Below are 14779 nucleotides of genomic sequence, written 5' to 3' on the forward strand. Positions count from 1 at the left end.
CTTAGGGCAGTAGATCAGAAACATCTGGAAAGTTTCGAAATGTGGTGTTGGAGAAGGATGGAGAAGATCAGTTGGACCGATTATGTGAGAAATGAAGAAGTGTTAATTAGAGTCAGTGAGCAGAGGAATATCCTACATGAAATAAGAAAACGGAAGGCTAATTGGATTGGTCATGTTTTACGCAGAAACTGCCTTCTAAAAGAAGTTATTGAAGGAAAGATAGAGGGGCGGATAGAAGTCACAAGAAGACGAGGAAGAAGACGTAAGAAGATGCTGGATGACTTTGGGGACAGAAGAGGATACTGTCATTTGAAGGAGAAAGCTCTAGATCGCATTAAGTGGAGTAATTGTTTTGGAAGAGACTGTGGACCTGTCGTCTGACAGATTACTGATGATGATGATGATGATGATGATATATATTTTTTTTCCTTTGGCGCTACCGCCCTAATTTGTGTATTGGCCTACCTCCATGAAACAGTCCGTTTCACTTTGGTTTACTAGATCTTAGACATTCGGTAGGTCTACTTGGGCGGGTGATCAGCTCGTCACAAGCCCTCTACCTGCATTAGAACACGGAAAAACGCATACACACATCAAATATCCATGTCTTGTGTGGGATTCGAACCCACGATCCCGGCTCGGCTACCGTGACCGGCGCTTAGGCTTTTGTAATTATATCCAGTCGCTCCGATTAGGCCACGACAGTTTCCTTCCAAATGCTTACCAATTCACTATTCATCTGTCACCATACCATTCGACGTTATATGTACAAGTGCAAGAACTGACTGCAAAATAATCCATGCCCCTCCCCATTACCACAGATCCATTCGGCGTCCTTAAATAAATACGTAAATAAAATGAGGTTACACATACTGAAGTGAACAGACATACAGCAGCGATGCAGCTAACAGGTGTGTCCGCCTCATTAGCAACCGAGCACAGAAACAGCCTCGAACCCAATCCGCATGTGACACACACAGAATTCAGACGGCGAAGTCACTGCCGGGTCTTCAGAAGTCATAATTCACGCTTGTTAAAGCAGAAAGCCGCAAGAAGACACTCAAAGTGTACCATCTTCCGCCTTGTGGCTGACGGGTGAGAGAGTCCCATTACTGGCGCCAGGGTATCATCCCTTTTCATACCAACAGTCCCTGGATACTTCGGGGATTGTGTTACAAGATCATCTCTCGTGATGTGTTGCACGTGTGTAGCCCTGCGGTTGGGGTCTGTCCTCCGCCAACAGAGGGAAATTCTCAGCGTTCAGCTACAAAGAACCTGATCTGTACAGGAAGGTAAGGCAGCCCCTTATAGAGACAAGAGAGGAATGGAGGTATAGCTCCGCGCTTTCCTAACCTCGGAAACAGAGGCAGGTGAGTGGAATGCTTCACCCTCGGTGGGGAGGAGACTCACACATCACCGAACAGGAGGCTCTATGACCTTGCCAAGAGGAACATTTCCTGCCATGTCGAGAATCGAACTCCGATTCCTCGGTGATCCAGCCTACAGCCCATTCACTATAATAAATGAGTTATCCTGGTTCCGTACATAACCTCTGCTCAACTAATTAGGCACTACGTCATGAAGACGTATGGAGGAGGGGATGTATAAATCCATGTATTCTTCATCTCGGCACTAGTTGGAGGTGGTCAGCTTCACGCCCCGGCCGCTCCACCCCCAAAGACGAAGCCGCCGGTACCCATTTGATATGAGGCTGGGTGGGCCCTAGAACCGATCTGACGTGAAATGAAAAACAATTCAAGCTAACATAATCGAACTGAAAACACCATAATAAAGGTCGCAATTATACACAACAGACGGAGCAGACCCAGTGCTACCAACATTAATTTTGGCCATGACATAGCTCAATTTGTATGTGGTTAGTTTTTCACTGGGGAGACAAGGTGTCAGTTCCAGGTTAGCCCACATGGGATATGTAGACGACAAAGTGGTACTAGATTCTGAAAGATGTTTCGTGGTTTTACTCAGATCTGCCAGGCAAATGTCGGCATAATGCTTCAATTAGACCATGATCGCTTCCTTCCAAATCCTTTCAATTCAGGATTCATGAAGCATCTTGCCACTCAATGGTGTATAGTCAGTGACACTGCAACGGTAGCAACATAAGCAAACAGACAGAACCGCTACACTACAGGTACTGCATCTACACAAAAAACTCCGTGGTTTTAGTCCGCAAGCGAACTATACCGACCGAGCGACCGCCGCTTGTCGGTGAAGTTAGTGCCAACTTTAGCCGGTAGATAATGTCGCGTGGTCAGCGCTACGAATCCCCACGGCCGTTAATTTCAGTTTTCTAGACCGGAGCCGCTATTTCCTTGCAACAGCTGCTCAGTTATCTTCACGAGGCTGAGTGGACGCCGTTCCAGACCCACAACTTATCAGAAAATCTGGTAGCGCCGGGAATCGAACCCAGACTTCTGGATCTGTAGCCAGGAACTTTTGACTACTAGGCTACAGAGGCGGTCACTGCATCTATACATTATATTAAAAACCTGAACATCCCATCAACATATATATATATATATATATANTGATGTAATCTACTGTAATTTGGTGAGTAGGCCTACCTTTAATATACAGTATTAGTGCGGTGTGTATTGTCAGTGAAAAGCGCTGTAATATGTCTTTGATATTACACATTTGGGCAATTCCACGTTAATGTTACGTTAGTCTGTACTTAACTACGTATTTCACTAAAAAATGCAACATTTTAAGTCGGTTTTTGGTAGACTAACATAAGGCTACTGTGGAAGTGCCCATTTCGGTTACAACGACATTCGTTTATAACGACACTATTTTTAGGTCCCTTTGATGACGTTATAACCAAGTTCTACTGTATATACATACACAACACGAGAAGGACATGTGGAACAAAGCGCTCAGCCTTCACATGTTCAATAAGAAACTTTCTAAACAGCAACATGACGCAGAGAGCTACAGGAACATCTCAGCGCACAGTCCGTACGTCACAGTGTTAATACTATAAAGTTAAATACCATCACGCGTTAAGATATGCAGCAGCTATATGAACTTAGATGTACGTATATACTGACTGTTATTAGTCACAAGTAAAGTAAGTAAAGCTATCTCTGTACCAGGGCGTGAAGGCCCATAGGGTTGTGAGACGTTGAGAGTCCCACATTATCTAGACAATCGGCTCAAAGATGGCGGTAAGGTTGTCAGCTTTACGCGCCGGCCGCGTTTTACTCCCCAGGAAAATTATGTAATTAATTCCTGGTACTCATTTCTGTTAAGAGGCTGAGTCGACCCCAGAGCCATAGTACGGCCGGAAGGATTAGGTCAATTGAAAAAATCCAATGACCTCATCGGGACTTGAACCCGCGAACTTCCGGCTTGTAGCATAGCCCCTCAACCAACTACGCTACCGCGTGCCCCATTATTAGTCATATTAACTAGGAATTTCAAATGTAATTTCAATTTTGCATCTTTTAATTCATTTTGGTTACCTGTTCAATATTATTTTTATGTCAAGTTTGAACTATTTTAAATACCAAAGTGCATTATTAGGACAGTGTAACAATATGGACGCCATATGATTTCATACCGAATAAAGGACGTAACTCAGAAATCTAACACCAAGTATTCATATACGCCTGAGGATGATCGAGGTAAGGGTCGAAACACGTAACGAAGATATCATCAGCAAAATAAAGCAGATGCTGACATGATAGTGTCTATCTTGTTTGTTTTCTGAACTTACTGTTGTGCAGACTGCCTTAAATCATATTATTTTAACACGATAATGAACCGTGGGGTTCCATAAAATTCTGGGAAGTTCTTGAGTGGCTGCACAACTGGGGGCTTTTCAAGAAGGGCTCAGCTCCATGAGTGAGTGACTGAGTCCAAACCGGTTCCGGGGCCCACCCAATCTTCTACATAATGCCTACCGGGGGCTGTTTCCCAGGAGTAGAATAGTAGGTCAAGAATAGTGGAGCTTTACCTCCGCTCCCTCATGCGTCTTCATGACGTGACAGGTATACGTTTTTAAAACCTAAAGTACTAACAGAGAACACCTGAAAATTGGAAATAAAACAATTTATTTCTAGCTACAACCTGGCAAGGGAATGCCGTCTGGGTAACTCTGATCTAAGGCCGCGCCATAGCTCAAGAGGTTAGTCGTTGGATTCCCACCGCAGCGGCCCGGGTTCAAACCCCGGTCTGGTGAAGTGGGATTTGTGGTGGACAAAGTGGCACTGGGGTAGGTTTTCTCCGAGTACTTCGGTTCCCCTGCCAATCTTCATTCCACCATATTCTCCATCATCATAATCACCCGGGGCAGGTACAATAGGCCAATCAGTGGCCGCCGTGCCGAGTGGACCCAGCTGGACTCCACCCCCCACTATGCGAATTATAAAAATCTCTGGCCTACGTGTTACAGCGCCAGCTATGTTTGGCCAACATTACGGTACCTGCCTCTGTCAGAATCCTACGCGAAGTGAACCAATATATTTGTCAAGTTTGACAGACACAAAAGTGGGTAGGAAGCTGTCGCCACCCTTGTCCTCGAGACCTTCTGATGCATCATTAAGCAAGCCATTTCTTTCAACTGTCAACATATTATACACAGACACACAGAAACATTGGTCTGTTCTGTAGGACCTTTTGATCTTATGCACCGCCTGCTGTAACAACTGCCTCTAAATAAATACAGTAGGTGTGCATGGGTCATTTGACTATTTTGGTCCCTTAGTTTGTCCCTGTAGTCACCCCTGTTCAGAGAATTTCATTTCCTATGCAATTACAAATATGTGAAATTGCATTTCAACTGCAGAGTGATTCTAAATTATTGTTGGGGTTTCCGTGGGCTGTAAACGGAAACCACGACAATAATGTGGAATCACTTTGTATAGTAACTACAAAACAAAAAAGCAAACTCCGTGGCCTGTAGTCAGCAAGCGAACTTTATCTCAGCCTCGTGAGGATAATTGAGGAGTTATTTCAAGGAAATAGCTGCTCTGGTCTAGAAAACCGAGATTAAGTGCCGTGGGGATCCGTTGTGCTGACCACGTGACACCCACTATCCGCAAAAGTTGACACTAACTTCGCCGATAAGCGGCGGTTGTTCGGTCGGTATAGTTAGCTGGCGGACTACAGGCCACGGTGTTTTTATACGTATTACTTTATTTATTTTCGATCAAAATATTCTCCGTAGCACCTTGTTCTCAAACACGACACCACAGTCTAAGTTCTAGGATGGGAGACGAAGCCACGAGATTAACATTATCTATAGTGCTAATAGACTCGTGTCTGCAACAAGTCCTTAGGCCTCTCGTCCACTGGAAGCGGAAAGCTGCGGAAAGTTGCGATGAGGAGTTCGTCCGAACATGCATGGAAACGGCCGAACGATCCTAACAGCTTGCATCAAGTTAGAGTGCGTCCATTGGTAGCAGCACTGTTCGTCAGTGAACGCGCGTATACTTGCGAACTGCGAAATATCCAGATTGGTTTGGATTTTTCGGACGAAGAGCTGCGTTCACCACCTACGAACTGATACTGTTCAACCGAGAAATCTGTCGAGTAGTGTTCCTGACATTGCGGACGCCTGTATTGAGACAGGCACTGATAATATTACAACACAAAGTGAATATAATGATGCATTTTCTACTCCAGATTTTCAATCAGATATCGAGAATGATGCACCTGTAAATACGTCTCCGGCACAAAAAGAGCATTTCAAAAGTCCGCTAAAAAGAGGAAAGAAAAGAATTAATTACGATGACAAATTCTTCGAAATAGAATCTAAAAAGTTGAGCTATTTCGAAAAGAGCTCTCAAATGAAGCAGGATAGTGACTATCAATTTCTGATGAGCTTGCCTGAAGAAAGACAGCTGCGATTACGCATGAAATTGATGGATGTTTTACTGCAGGAACAGGAGGATCGAAACAGCAGCGTGATGTCCACGTCAAATGTTTCGCCTCTATCCCTTGAATCGACACGCAGTTCCCATAATAGTTCCCACAGCAATGAATTTGTAACAGACAAGAACAGTGCCGCTGTGTATCATAGTAATTTCGATCCTTTGTAGAAACAACGGTTTGTATGTAGTCACTAAGAAGCAAGAATAATATAACATCGATGTAATATTTTGTTTTCTCAAACTCTTATCAAATCCTTAACTTAACGTTACAGCTAGGCGTTCTTCAGGTGAAATAGTTTCTCGAAGTTACTGTACTTCTTCAACTGATGTACTTTGTTTAATGTGTATTCAAACGTATCTTGCTTCATGCTAAAATAACCAAAATACTGTGACTCGTCCTCTTGTGAATCACTCCATATATGAGAAAATTCATCAAACGTTTGTCTTTTTGGTAAAATTCCACTAATCCACTCTTTTCTCCTATTCTGTGCTCGTCACCTAGCCAGTAAAGGAGTATCAAACGCGTACAGATCACATAAATCTTCAGACAGCGCCATGACAGAACGCGAATGGCATCGGCCGAACACGCAGCCAAAGGACGCGCAGTGAACGCACGAATTCGGACGAACAGATTCGCACAGATTCGGCCGAATCCAAGTTCGCAGGTTTCCGCTTCCAATGGACGACTAGCCTTAGCGGGGTGCACCGTTTCACAGGCGTTCTGTATTCGTATCCGATTGCATCTGCATTCCACAAGGCAACAGAAACATGTTTTTACTCCTCCTACGATTACTATTGGTTACCGCAATTAGCTGGGGGTACGGGGTAGCACAGTTGGTTGAGACACTATGATACCAACCGGAAGGTCGCGGGTTCGAGTCCCGATGTCATTGGATTTTTCAATTGACCTAACCCTTCCAGCCGCCAGCCTCTAACAAGAATGAGTACCAGGAATCTTCGTGGCAGTAAAGGGCGACGTCTCACAACCATATGGACCTCCACGGGGTAGCTTTACCTTTGCCGCACTTAGGTAGGTGTGTTAGCGTCACTCCCACTTCACAAGTTCGTGCGTCCATCAAGTTGCTATTAGTCAATGTAGCAAATAACGTAAAAATTTTGGGTGTTTCCAATGGCAAAACGCTCATACCAAATTTCATCAAAATCCGCCAGGAGGTTCTCTAGTTGAAACAGGCGGATGCGCATGACGATCCTTAAATGTAGGTGAACGCCAAGGTCAATGAGGTTGCAAAACAGCAACATAGGGACTAGCTCGATCGGGCTCAACTGAGTAGGTTTTACCCGAAGAAGGGGACAGAGTCCACTCTCCGAAACGTTGTGTTTTGAAAAATAAACAGGCTGATTTTTAGATAAAGACAAGACGATGGATAATGTCCAAAAACATGATACGTATTTGGAGCAAAAACTGCGTTACGAAAACACGTACATTCCACTGGAATACATGTCTCTACTCTTGCAACTGGTGTTTGGGGCGGTGTCATCCTGCAAACAGCCAATTCTCTGTAAACTGATGTTTCATTGGTTCGCTCTCAGTTCATACCTAAATCAGATCCCATACATTAAACGCTACATTTATAGCGATAGTAAATGTAAACAGGTAAAGCTATCCCTATGTTTAATTAGGTAAGCAATACTCCATGAAGGCGTATGGGGCGTGGATGTATAGAACCACGTTTTCTTGACCTCGGCACTAGTTGGTGAGTGGTCAGCATCATGCCCCTGCCGCTTTACCCCCGGGGAAAGAGTCCCTGGTACTCATTGGATAGGAGGTTGGGTGGACGTGGATGACGTGGAGAAGAGAAAATTCTTGACCCTGCCGGGACTCGAACTCCTACTCCTAGGTCGTCCAGCCTGTAACCAGTTGCTATATTGACTGCGCTATCATGGCTTCTTTTATAGTGATGGTAGCCATTACAAATCAATGGTGAATACATTAGATCTCTTCTCGAACATGTTCTCCTCTCCGTGAACTGTTCGTTCCTTAGTTCACTTAACAACGGTTTATTAACTGTACAGGTTCTCTACTAATTGTGAATGACATGAAGGGAACCGGTCCAATTCAATTTTAAGATACTGTGCCAGCAATTTTCTGTGGAGCCTCCGTGAGGATAATTAGTACATTTGAACCAGACAGTTCCAGAATATTTGTATAAACCTCGGTGAGTTACTGATACCTCTGCCTGTTTAGTATTGTGACGCATTGCACTATGGAGGACATCCGTGACTTATTTTCAAACACAAATCTACCATTACAGTAATATAAAACGTGTTGAAGGAGCAAAATATTTTGCTGATATTTATAATAATTGTGTGTTTGAGAACAGGGTGTTGAGGAGAATATTTTGACCGAAGAGAGATGAAGTGACAGGAGCTGGAGAAAACTGCATAATGAGGAGCTTCATAACTTCTACTCTACTCCAAGTATAATTATAATGATGAAGTCAAGGAGGATGAGGAGGGCAGGTCATGTAGCAATAATGGTGGAGAAAAGGAATGCATATAGGATATTGGTGGGAAAGCCAGAAGGAAAGATACCACTGGAAAGACCAAGGTGTAGGTGGGTGGACAACATTAAAATGGATCTTAGAGAGATAGGATGGGATGGTATGTATTGGACTGATCTGGCTCAGGATATGGACTAGTGGAGGGCACTTGTGAACACAGTAATGAACCTTAGAGTTTCATAAAATGCTGGGAAATTCTTGAGTAGTTGCAGAATTGGCAGCTCCTCAAGAAGGGCTCAGTTCCATTAGTAAGTAACTGATGTAACACTATACCAAAATATTTTCAATGTACATGCTTATATGTTACAAAATACCTTTCTAGCAGTAGCACCAATGATGTCAGATCCCAAGAGGTCTAATCTTTTAGAAGAAGGGTCAATCAATCCAAATGCAATTTCTTGTAACTTTTCTTTTATTTATTTTCAGATCAAAATCTGGTTCCAGAATCGTCGCACCAAGTGGAAAAGGAAGTACACTAATGACCTGGAGTTACTGGCACAGCAATATTATAACTCCATAGGTGTCATGGCGCCTAGACCAATATTCCTTGGAGACAGGCTCTGGTAAGTTGTTACAAAATTATGTGACCATTCTTAAACATTGACCTGAAACATTAAAATGTAATACAATTTTTATATTTCAATAAAATACTGACTCTAACTTAAATGTCTTCTGATGTGATGTAGATTTAACAAAATTCAAGAAAAAATTTTCACAATTACACTGAGGGAATTGATGGACGTCCCAAAGATGGTGCGGACAATGACACTGCCTACTGCTGTGGGCTTCTTCAGTCTGCACTGAACTGTGTTATCTAGTCCAGTGGTTCTCAACCTTTGTCAGACTGCAGCCTGGTAAATTCCTTTTTCAATAAGATGAGGGCCTGGTTGTTGAGAAAAACCGATCTAGTCTAAAGGGTTTGCATATCTAATAGTTAGCACAACAAACAACTGACTGAAGATGGATACAGAGAGGCATGCCTGAAAGGGAAGACCAGGGAGATGTGGAGGGGGTAGATCAATGCAATATCTTTCTGTGGTCTCAGTATACATACTTGTTATCTGTAACATGGTAACCTTCGCAAATAAATTTGTCTCTGCAATATATGTACATCAAGGTCAATGAAGTGTGTAATAAACCGTTGATGAACATATTTTGAAAATACGCATACTCAGAACCTGAGAATATATTTCTACTGCAGTGTGTGTAAGAAAAAATCATATTTACACTTTACCTATTCAAATTAAAACTAATGTCTACAAATGAAGAAAAAGTCAGAATGTACCAGGTGCAGGAATCTCACATTCCCACCCTATGGGGCTGAGTGCTTCTTAAGAGACTAAGGGTGGCTGCACACCTCAAGACATGAGACAAAAGACGCAGTCTTGCTTCATTCGTGATTTGGATTCAAGTCTGCACACCAAAGTAACATGTGTCTGTGTCTTATCACATCTTCTTTAGTTGATGACATGACGTCATGTCGATAACGTACACTGGTGCTGTTCCTTGAGTACTGATATCTGAGTCTTGATACACAGAAAAGGAACATGCCGAGTCTTGCTGCACATGTCTGCAGCATGAAGCTGACATCAGCATCATGACTCAGACCAGCGTGTGATGATTTTCATAATCTCATTCGTTTCAGCTGTGCTCCTTTTTTTGTGTCATGTTGCAGACAGCGTGTCTTGACTGTTACATGTCTTGACACATGCTGGTGTGTGGCCTACCTAAGTCATCAGTTGGTCATGAAATTCCCTGCAATTCATGGAATCCATGGGTTCACTATCAGATTCATAAGAGTCAGCAGCAGGCATGCTCATATCCTGGGCCAGACAAATTGAGTCCCCATAAATGCAATATGTACACAGATTGAAAATTAAGATGAACACATCTGGAAACTTTGTACTAACTCCATGGAGTGGAATCCTTATTCAGAAGGTACTAATTGCTCAGCTAGTCAAGAAATTCCTGGCATTTTATGGAACCTGAAGGTTCATTACCATGTTCACAAGAGTTGTCACTAGCCCCTGTCCTGAGTCAGATAAATCCAGTCTACACTCTCCCATCCTATTTCTTTCAGGTCCATTTTAATATTGTCACATGTATTAGTGACTATAGGCATGCTTTTGATTGATGAATAGATTTATTGACCACTTACAGGTTGTAACTACAAATTACTATAACACTATTGCCGATTTCCACACTAAGTCTTCTCAGTCTACTTAAACTACACAGTGTGTCCAGGTTCTGTTAGGACTGTGTTCATTAAAAATACAAGACATGAATTATTCTCAAAATTTCACTCTTTTTATTCAAAATAGTCTCCTTCTGAATCAATACATAGTTGGAATTGATTGAAAAGTTTTAGAAAACAGTCACTATACTCCTTCTGTGAAATCGCATTTAAAACTGCGGTGGATTCCCTTTGGATGTCCTGTCTTCAGTGCGACGTGTTCTCGACTTTGATGCATGTGGAGCATGTTAAATATCCTCCCTGCCATCATGAAATACAGCATACCATCGAAAAATGTTCGAGCAACTCAAACAATCACTACTGTACACACTTTTCATCATTTTGTATGCTTCTCCGGCTGTTTTGCCTAACTTCAAACAAAATTTGAAGTTGGCTCTGTTTAACCGCCATTTTCCGACGAGTGTCAGAACAGTACTGTTATATTCAAGGTCAGAACACATGATGCAACGATGTCTGAGCTTTGAAATTATAGACAGCCATGGCTGAAACTTCAAGAATCTTAATGCCACACCTCGCCAACAGATGGCATTGCAAAGCAAAATTTAAAAAAAAATGAGTCCTAACAGATCCTGGACACACCATGTAGTCTTTACTTGGTAACAGCTCTCAACAATGGCTATTCCTCTGCAGTGTTTTCACTAGATGTTTCCTGGTAAAGAATCTTCAGCTTCCATTGCCCTCTGGATAAAACTCTCAACTCCTCCAATTAACAGCCTTAACCACATTGCACTTGATCCTGAACTGAACTTGGTCATACAGCCTCAGAGCAGACCCACAGAGAATGTTGCTGGCAACACCTCTTCTAATGTTGTGTGACATCACCATGCATGCGTATGCTGCAGGTGCTACATAGGAATGGCTGTGTCACATATAGACACATCTCTTCTACTGTTGCGTGCGGGGCATTACCTAGCAATGGCTGTTTCTCTGATTCCACAGTTCTTGCTTTGAACAAATACCCCACATTCTCCTATCTGTGCTAGGTCTTTGAGAGGTATCTTTTCTTCAGGTTTTCTTACTAAAATGTCTATTAATTTATCTTTTTTCTCATTTGTGCTACATGCCCCACCCACCTTATTATTCTTGCTGTAATTATCCCCATAATATATTTGGCACATACAAATTACAAAAATCCGAAAGTTTCTCCCATTCCTCAGGATTGTTGTATTCTCATTAAAAACAGTTTTGGATTAAAATGACTTCTTGTTTGTGTTTTGCAGGTTCTTCAACTACCCACACACAGGACCTCAACATCACGGTATCAATGGACCTCCACTCTTATCAACTGCACCAAATTTCTCCCCACATCAAAGCCACTCTCTGCCACCATTACTTGGGCTGCCACCACCTCCCCCACCGCAGCACTGCATTCAAGCTGCCCAACATCTAACAAGCAACTTAGTTACACCCCATCACAGTTATGAACACCCCACCAACATTGGGCTGGAGATACATCAACCCTCATCCAATCAATTTTCCAGCACTTCTAGTTCCATTCAAGGTTTACAGGGAAATTCAAATGGCTGATGATACTCAAAAGTTGATTACTATAATATTCAGACTGAAAGTTTCATGGTGGTGAAGATATGAACTGTGGTCTTCTGGGTTGACTCTGTGTCTGTGAAACCTGCTGCATTTTCAGGGTAGGAGTTTCTGAGACAATAGTAACCAAGGTATCATAACCGAAAAACCAGTGTTCCTACTAAGACAGTGCGAATTAAGAAGAGAGCTAAGCTCAACTTGTTACATCCCTGTTTTGGCAAACTGGAAGATGTTATATACAGTAACATTTCTGGCTTATGTATGCAAGATAGCATGGAAACTTGGGCCTCGACAAGAGAATACTATTAAAATGGTTCTTAAAGAAATATGATGTGACAGTGTAAATTAAATTCAATTGACTCAGGACAGGGGTCTTCTTTTACTTTATTTAACAATGCCATCAGTAGCTCAGACTTTGTAAGTGCTGAACATCTGTATGATAAAGTACATATAAAGAAATGTAAAGGATATTCAAGGAGGAGAGTTTTGGCCTAATTCAAGGTATTATGCCAGCACTCTTGTGCAGGGTCTGAGGAAGGCCACTGAAACCTCAGTCAAGGTAGAGTGTGTCCTGGCTAAGACTTGAACCAGTCACCTCCCAGATACAAGTGAGAAGCGCTCCTACTTTAGCCAGCTTGTTCAGTGTGGACTCTTGTGAATATAGTAATGAACCTTCAGGTTCCATGGGAGGCAAGGAATTCCTTGACCAGTAAAGTTAATATTAGTTTCTTGAGGACTTTGTTCCACGTAGTTGGCTGTACACAGAAGTTTTATGAATACTGTAATACTTAAGATATTGATAATGCCAGAAATATTACCGCTGCAGTGCTTCCAATGTATATAATGGTTCACATACATACACACACCAGACGGTAAGCCATTCACTATACTCTTCATATTTAGGAAAATATTTTATAAGGAGGTAAGAAAAACCTCTTATGTCTGAGTTACTTTTCTGTGCCTCAGACAACTATGTTCGTGTACAGCCCACGGCACAACTACTAGGTGGTTCAAATATGACCAGGACTGATTTTTTTGTAAACAAGCCGCACTGCGCAGCAGCTGTACGATCTTGAGAGAGTGAAGCCACAACCTCCACCCTCCCTCCTGTTAAGGTTAGAACCTGTTCAGTCCTGTCTGGGAGTTGCTAGAGTGATGAGTGAACAGAAGGTACCGCGGAGTGTGGAACAACGCATTGTGATCAAATTCCTCGTTGGAGAAAACGTCCTGTTTGCTGAAATTCACCACAGACTTCAACAACAACAGTATGGGGAAGAGTGTCTCTCACGGACCCGTGTGTTTGAGTGGTTAAGTGCTTCAGAGAGGGCAGAGAGCGCGTGGAGAATGAACTGCATGATCATCGGCCACGAACATCCCTCACCAAGCCAAACACTGATCGTGCAGATGCACTTATTCATGAGAATAGGCGCATCACTATCAAGGAAATTGGAGCAATGCTGTCCATCAGTGTTGGTAGTGTAGAAGACATCGTGAAATACCACCTGCACTATCGCAAGGTGAATGCATGGTGGGTACCATGCACTTTGATGGACATGAACAAAATGGTGTGTATGCAAGCTGCCAGTCATCTCTTACAGCAGTTTGAAGATGAAGGTGATGCATTTTTGAAGTCTACAGTGACCACCAATGAAATGTGGGTGCACTACTTCATTCCCGAGGCCCAGTAATCATCATGCGAGTGGCGGCATACCAGTTCTCCCAAACCCAAGAGAGCGCAGAGGATCCGTTCAGCAGGAAAAGTGATGGCAACGTTCTTCTGGGACTGGCAGGGGGTTATCCATGTAGACTTTCTGACAGATGCCAGAACAGTCAATGCAGCTTATTACTCAGACCTCCTGGCAACAGACGTGAAGGTAAAGATCTGATCCAAGCAGAAGACAGGTGGAAAGCGGGTAGCCTTCCTTCAAGACAATGCACGCCCCAATACAGCCAAAACAATGGAAACCCTCCGGAAATTGAAATGGAACCTTCTGACACATCCGCCGTACCTTCCCAATTTGGCACCAAGTGATTTCTACCTGTTTGGAAGGCTCAAATCAGACTTGCAAGGCATGCGGTTTGTGGACGACGCCGTCATCCAAAATGTTCGGGAGTGGATACGCCATCAACCACAAAAAGTTTTTGAAAAGGGTATCAGGATGTTTCCAGAAGATTGGAAAAAATGTGTTGACTCTGGAGGGGAGTACGTTGAAGACTGACATGTGCAAGTGTTTGGCAATTTTGGTTTGAAAAAAAAATCAGTTCCGATCATATTTGAACCACCTTGTAGTTCGATATCTGGATCTCATGAATTTAGAAGTCTAATATATAGCCACTATATGTAGCCACTAATAGTAATACAGAAAATATAAAATGCAGTTATCAGTTATGTATTGTAGAACGCAGACCCGTTACCAGGTAATGACCTTGAAATAAACAACGAAAGAACATCCGCTGCTAGGCAACAGATTCTTAATAAGCACGTACATGCAGCCATTACTGAGTAACACTTCACAAACAAATATGTTCCCATGGAAATGACTGGAATACAACAATGAACAGTG

At 42.7% G+C, this 14779-nt stretch overlaps 2 protein-coding genes across 2 annotated transcripts in view; one reads left to right on the top strand and one right to left on the bottom strand.

The window, feature by feature from the left end:
• The window catches only part of LOC111869925 (homeobox protein ceh-30), a 52511-nt gene extending 39407 nt beyond the window's left edge, over positions 1-13104 (top strand). Inside the window, exons 4-5 of the mRNA XM_023861812.2 lie at positions 8846-8982; positions 11894-13104. Of these exons, the coding sequence (XP_023717580.2) occupies positions 8846-8982; positions 11894-12200 (444 nt within the window). The 3' untranslated portion in view covers positions 12201-13104. The remainder of the gene's footprint in view (positions 1-8845; positions 8983-11893) is intronic.
• The window catches only part of LOC111869926 (cyclin-H), a 28967-nt gene continuing 23125 nt past the window's right edge, over positions 8938-14779 (bottom strand). Inside the window, exon 7 of the mRNA XM_023861816.2 lies at positions 8938-9024. The gene's annotated coding sequence lies outside the window, so the exon portion shown is untranslated. The remainder of the gene's footprint in view (positions 9025-14779) is intronic.

The sequence above is a fragment of the Cryptotermes secundus genome, unplaced genomic scaffold, assembly GCF_002891405.2.
Source record: "Cryptotermes secundus unplaced genomic scaffold, Csec_1.0 scaffold952, whole genome shotgun sequence".
Taxonomy (NCBI): domain Eukaryota; kingdom Metazoa; phylum Arthropoda; class Insecta; order Blattodea; family Kalotermitidae; genus Cryptotermes; species Cryptotermes secundus.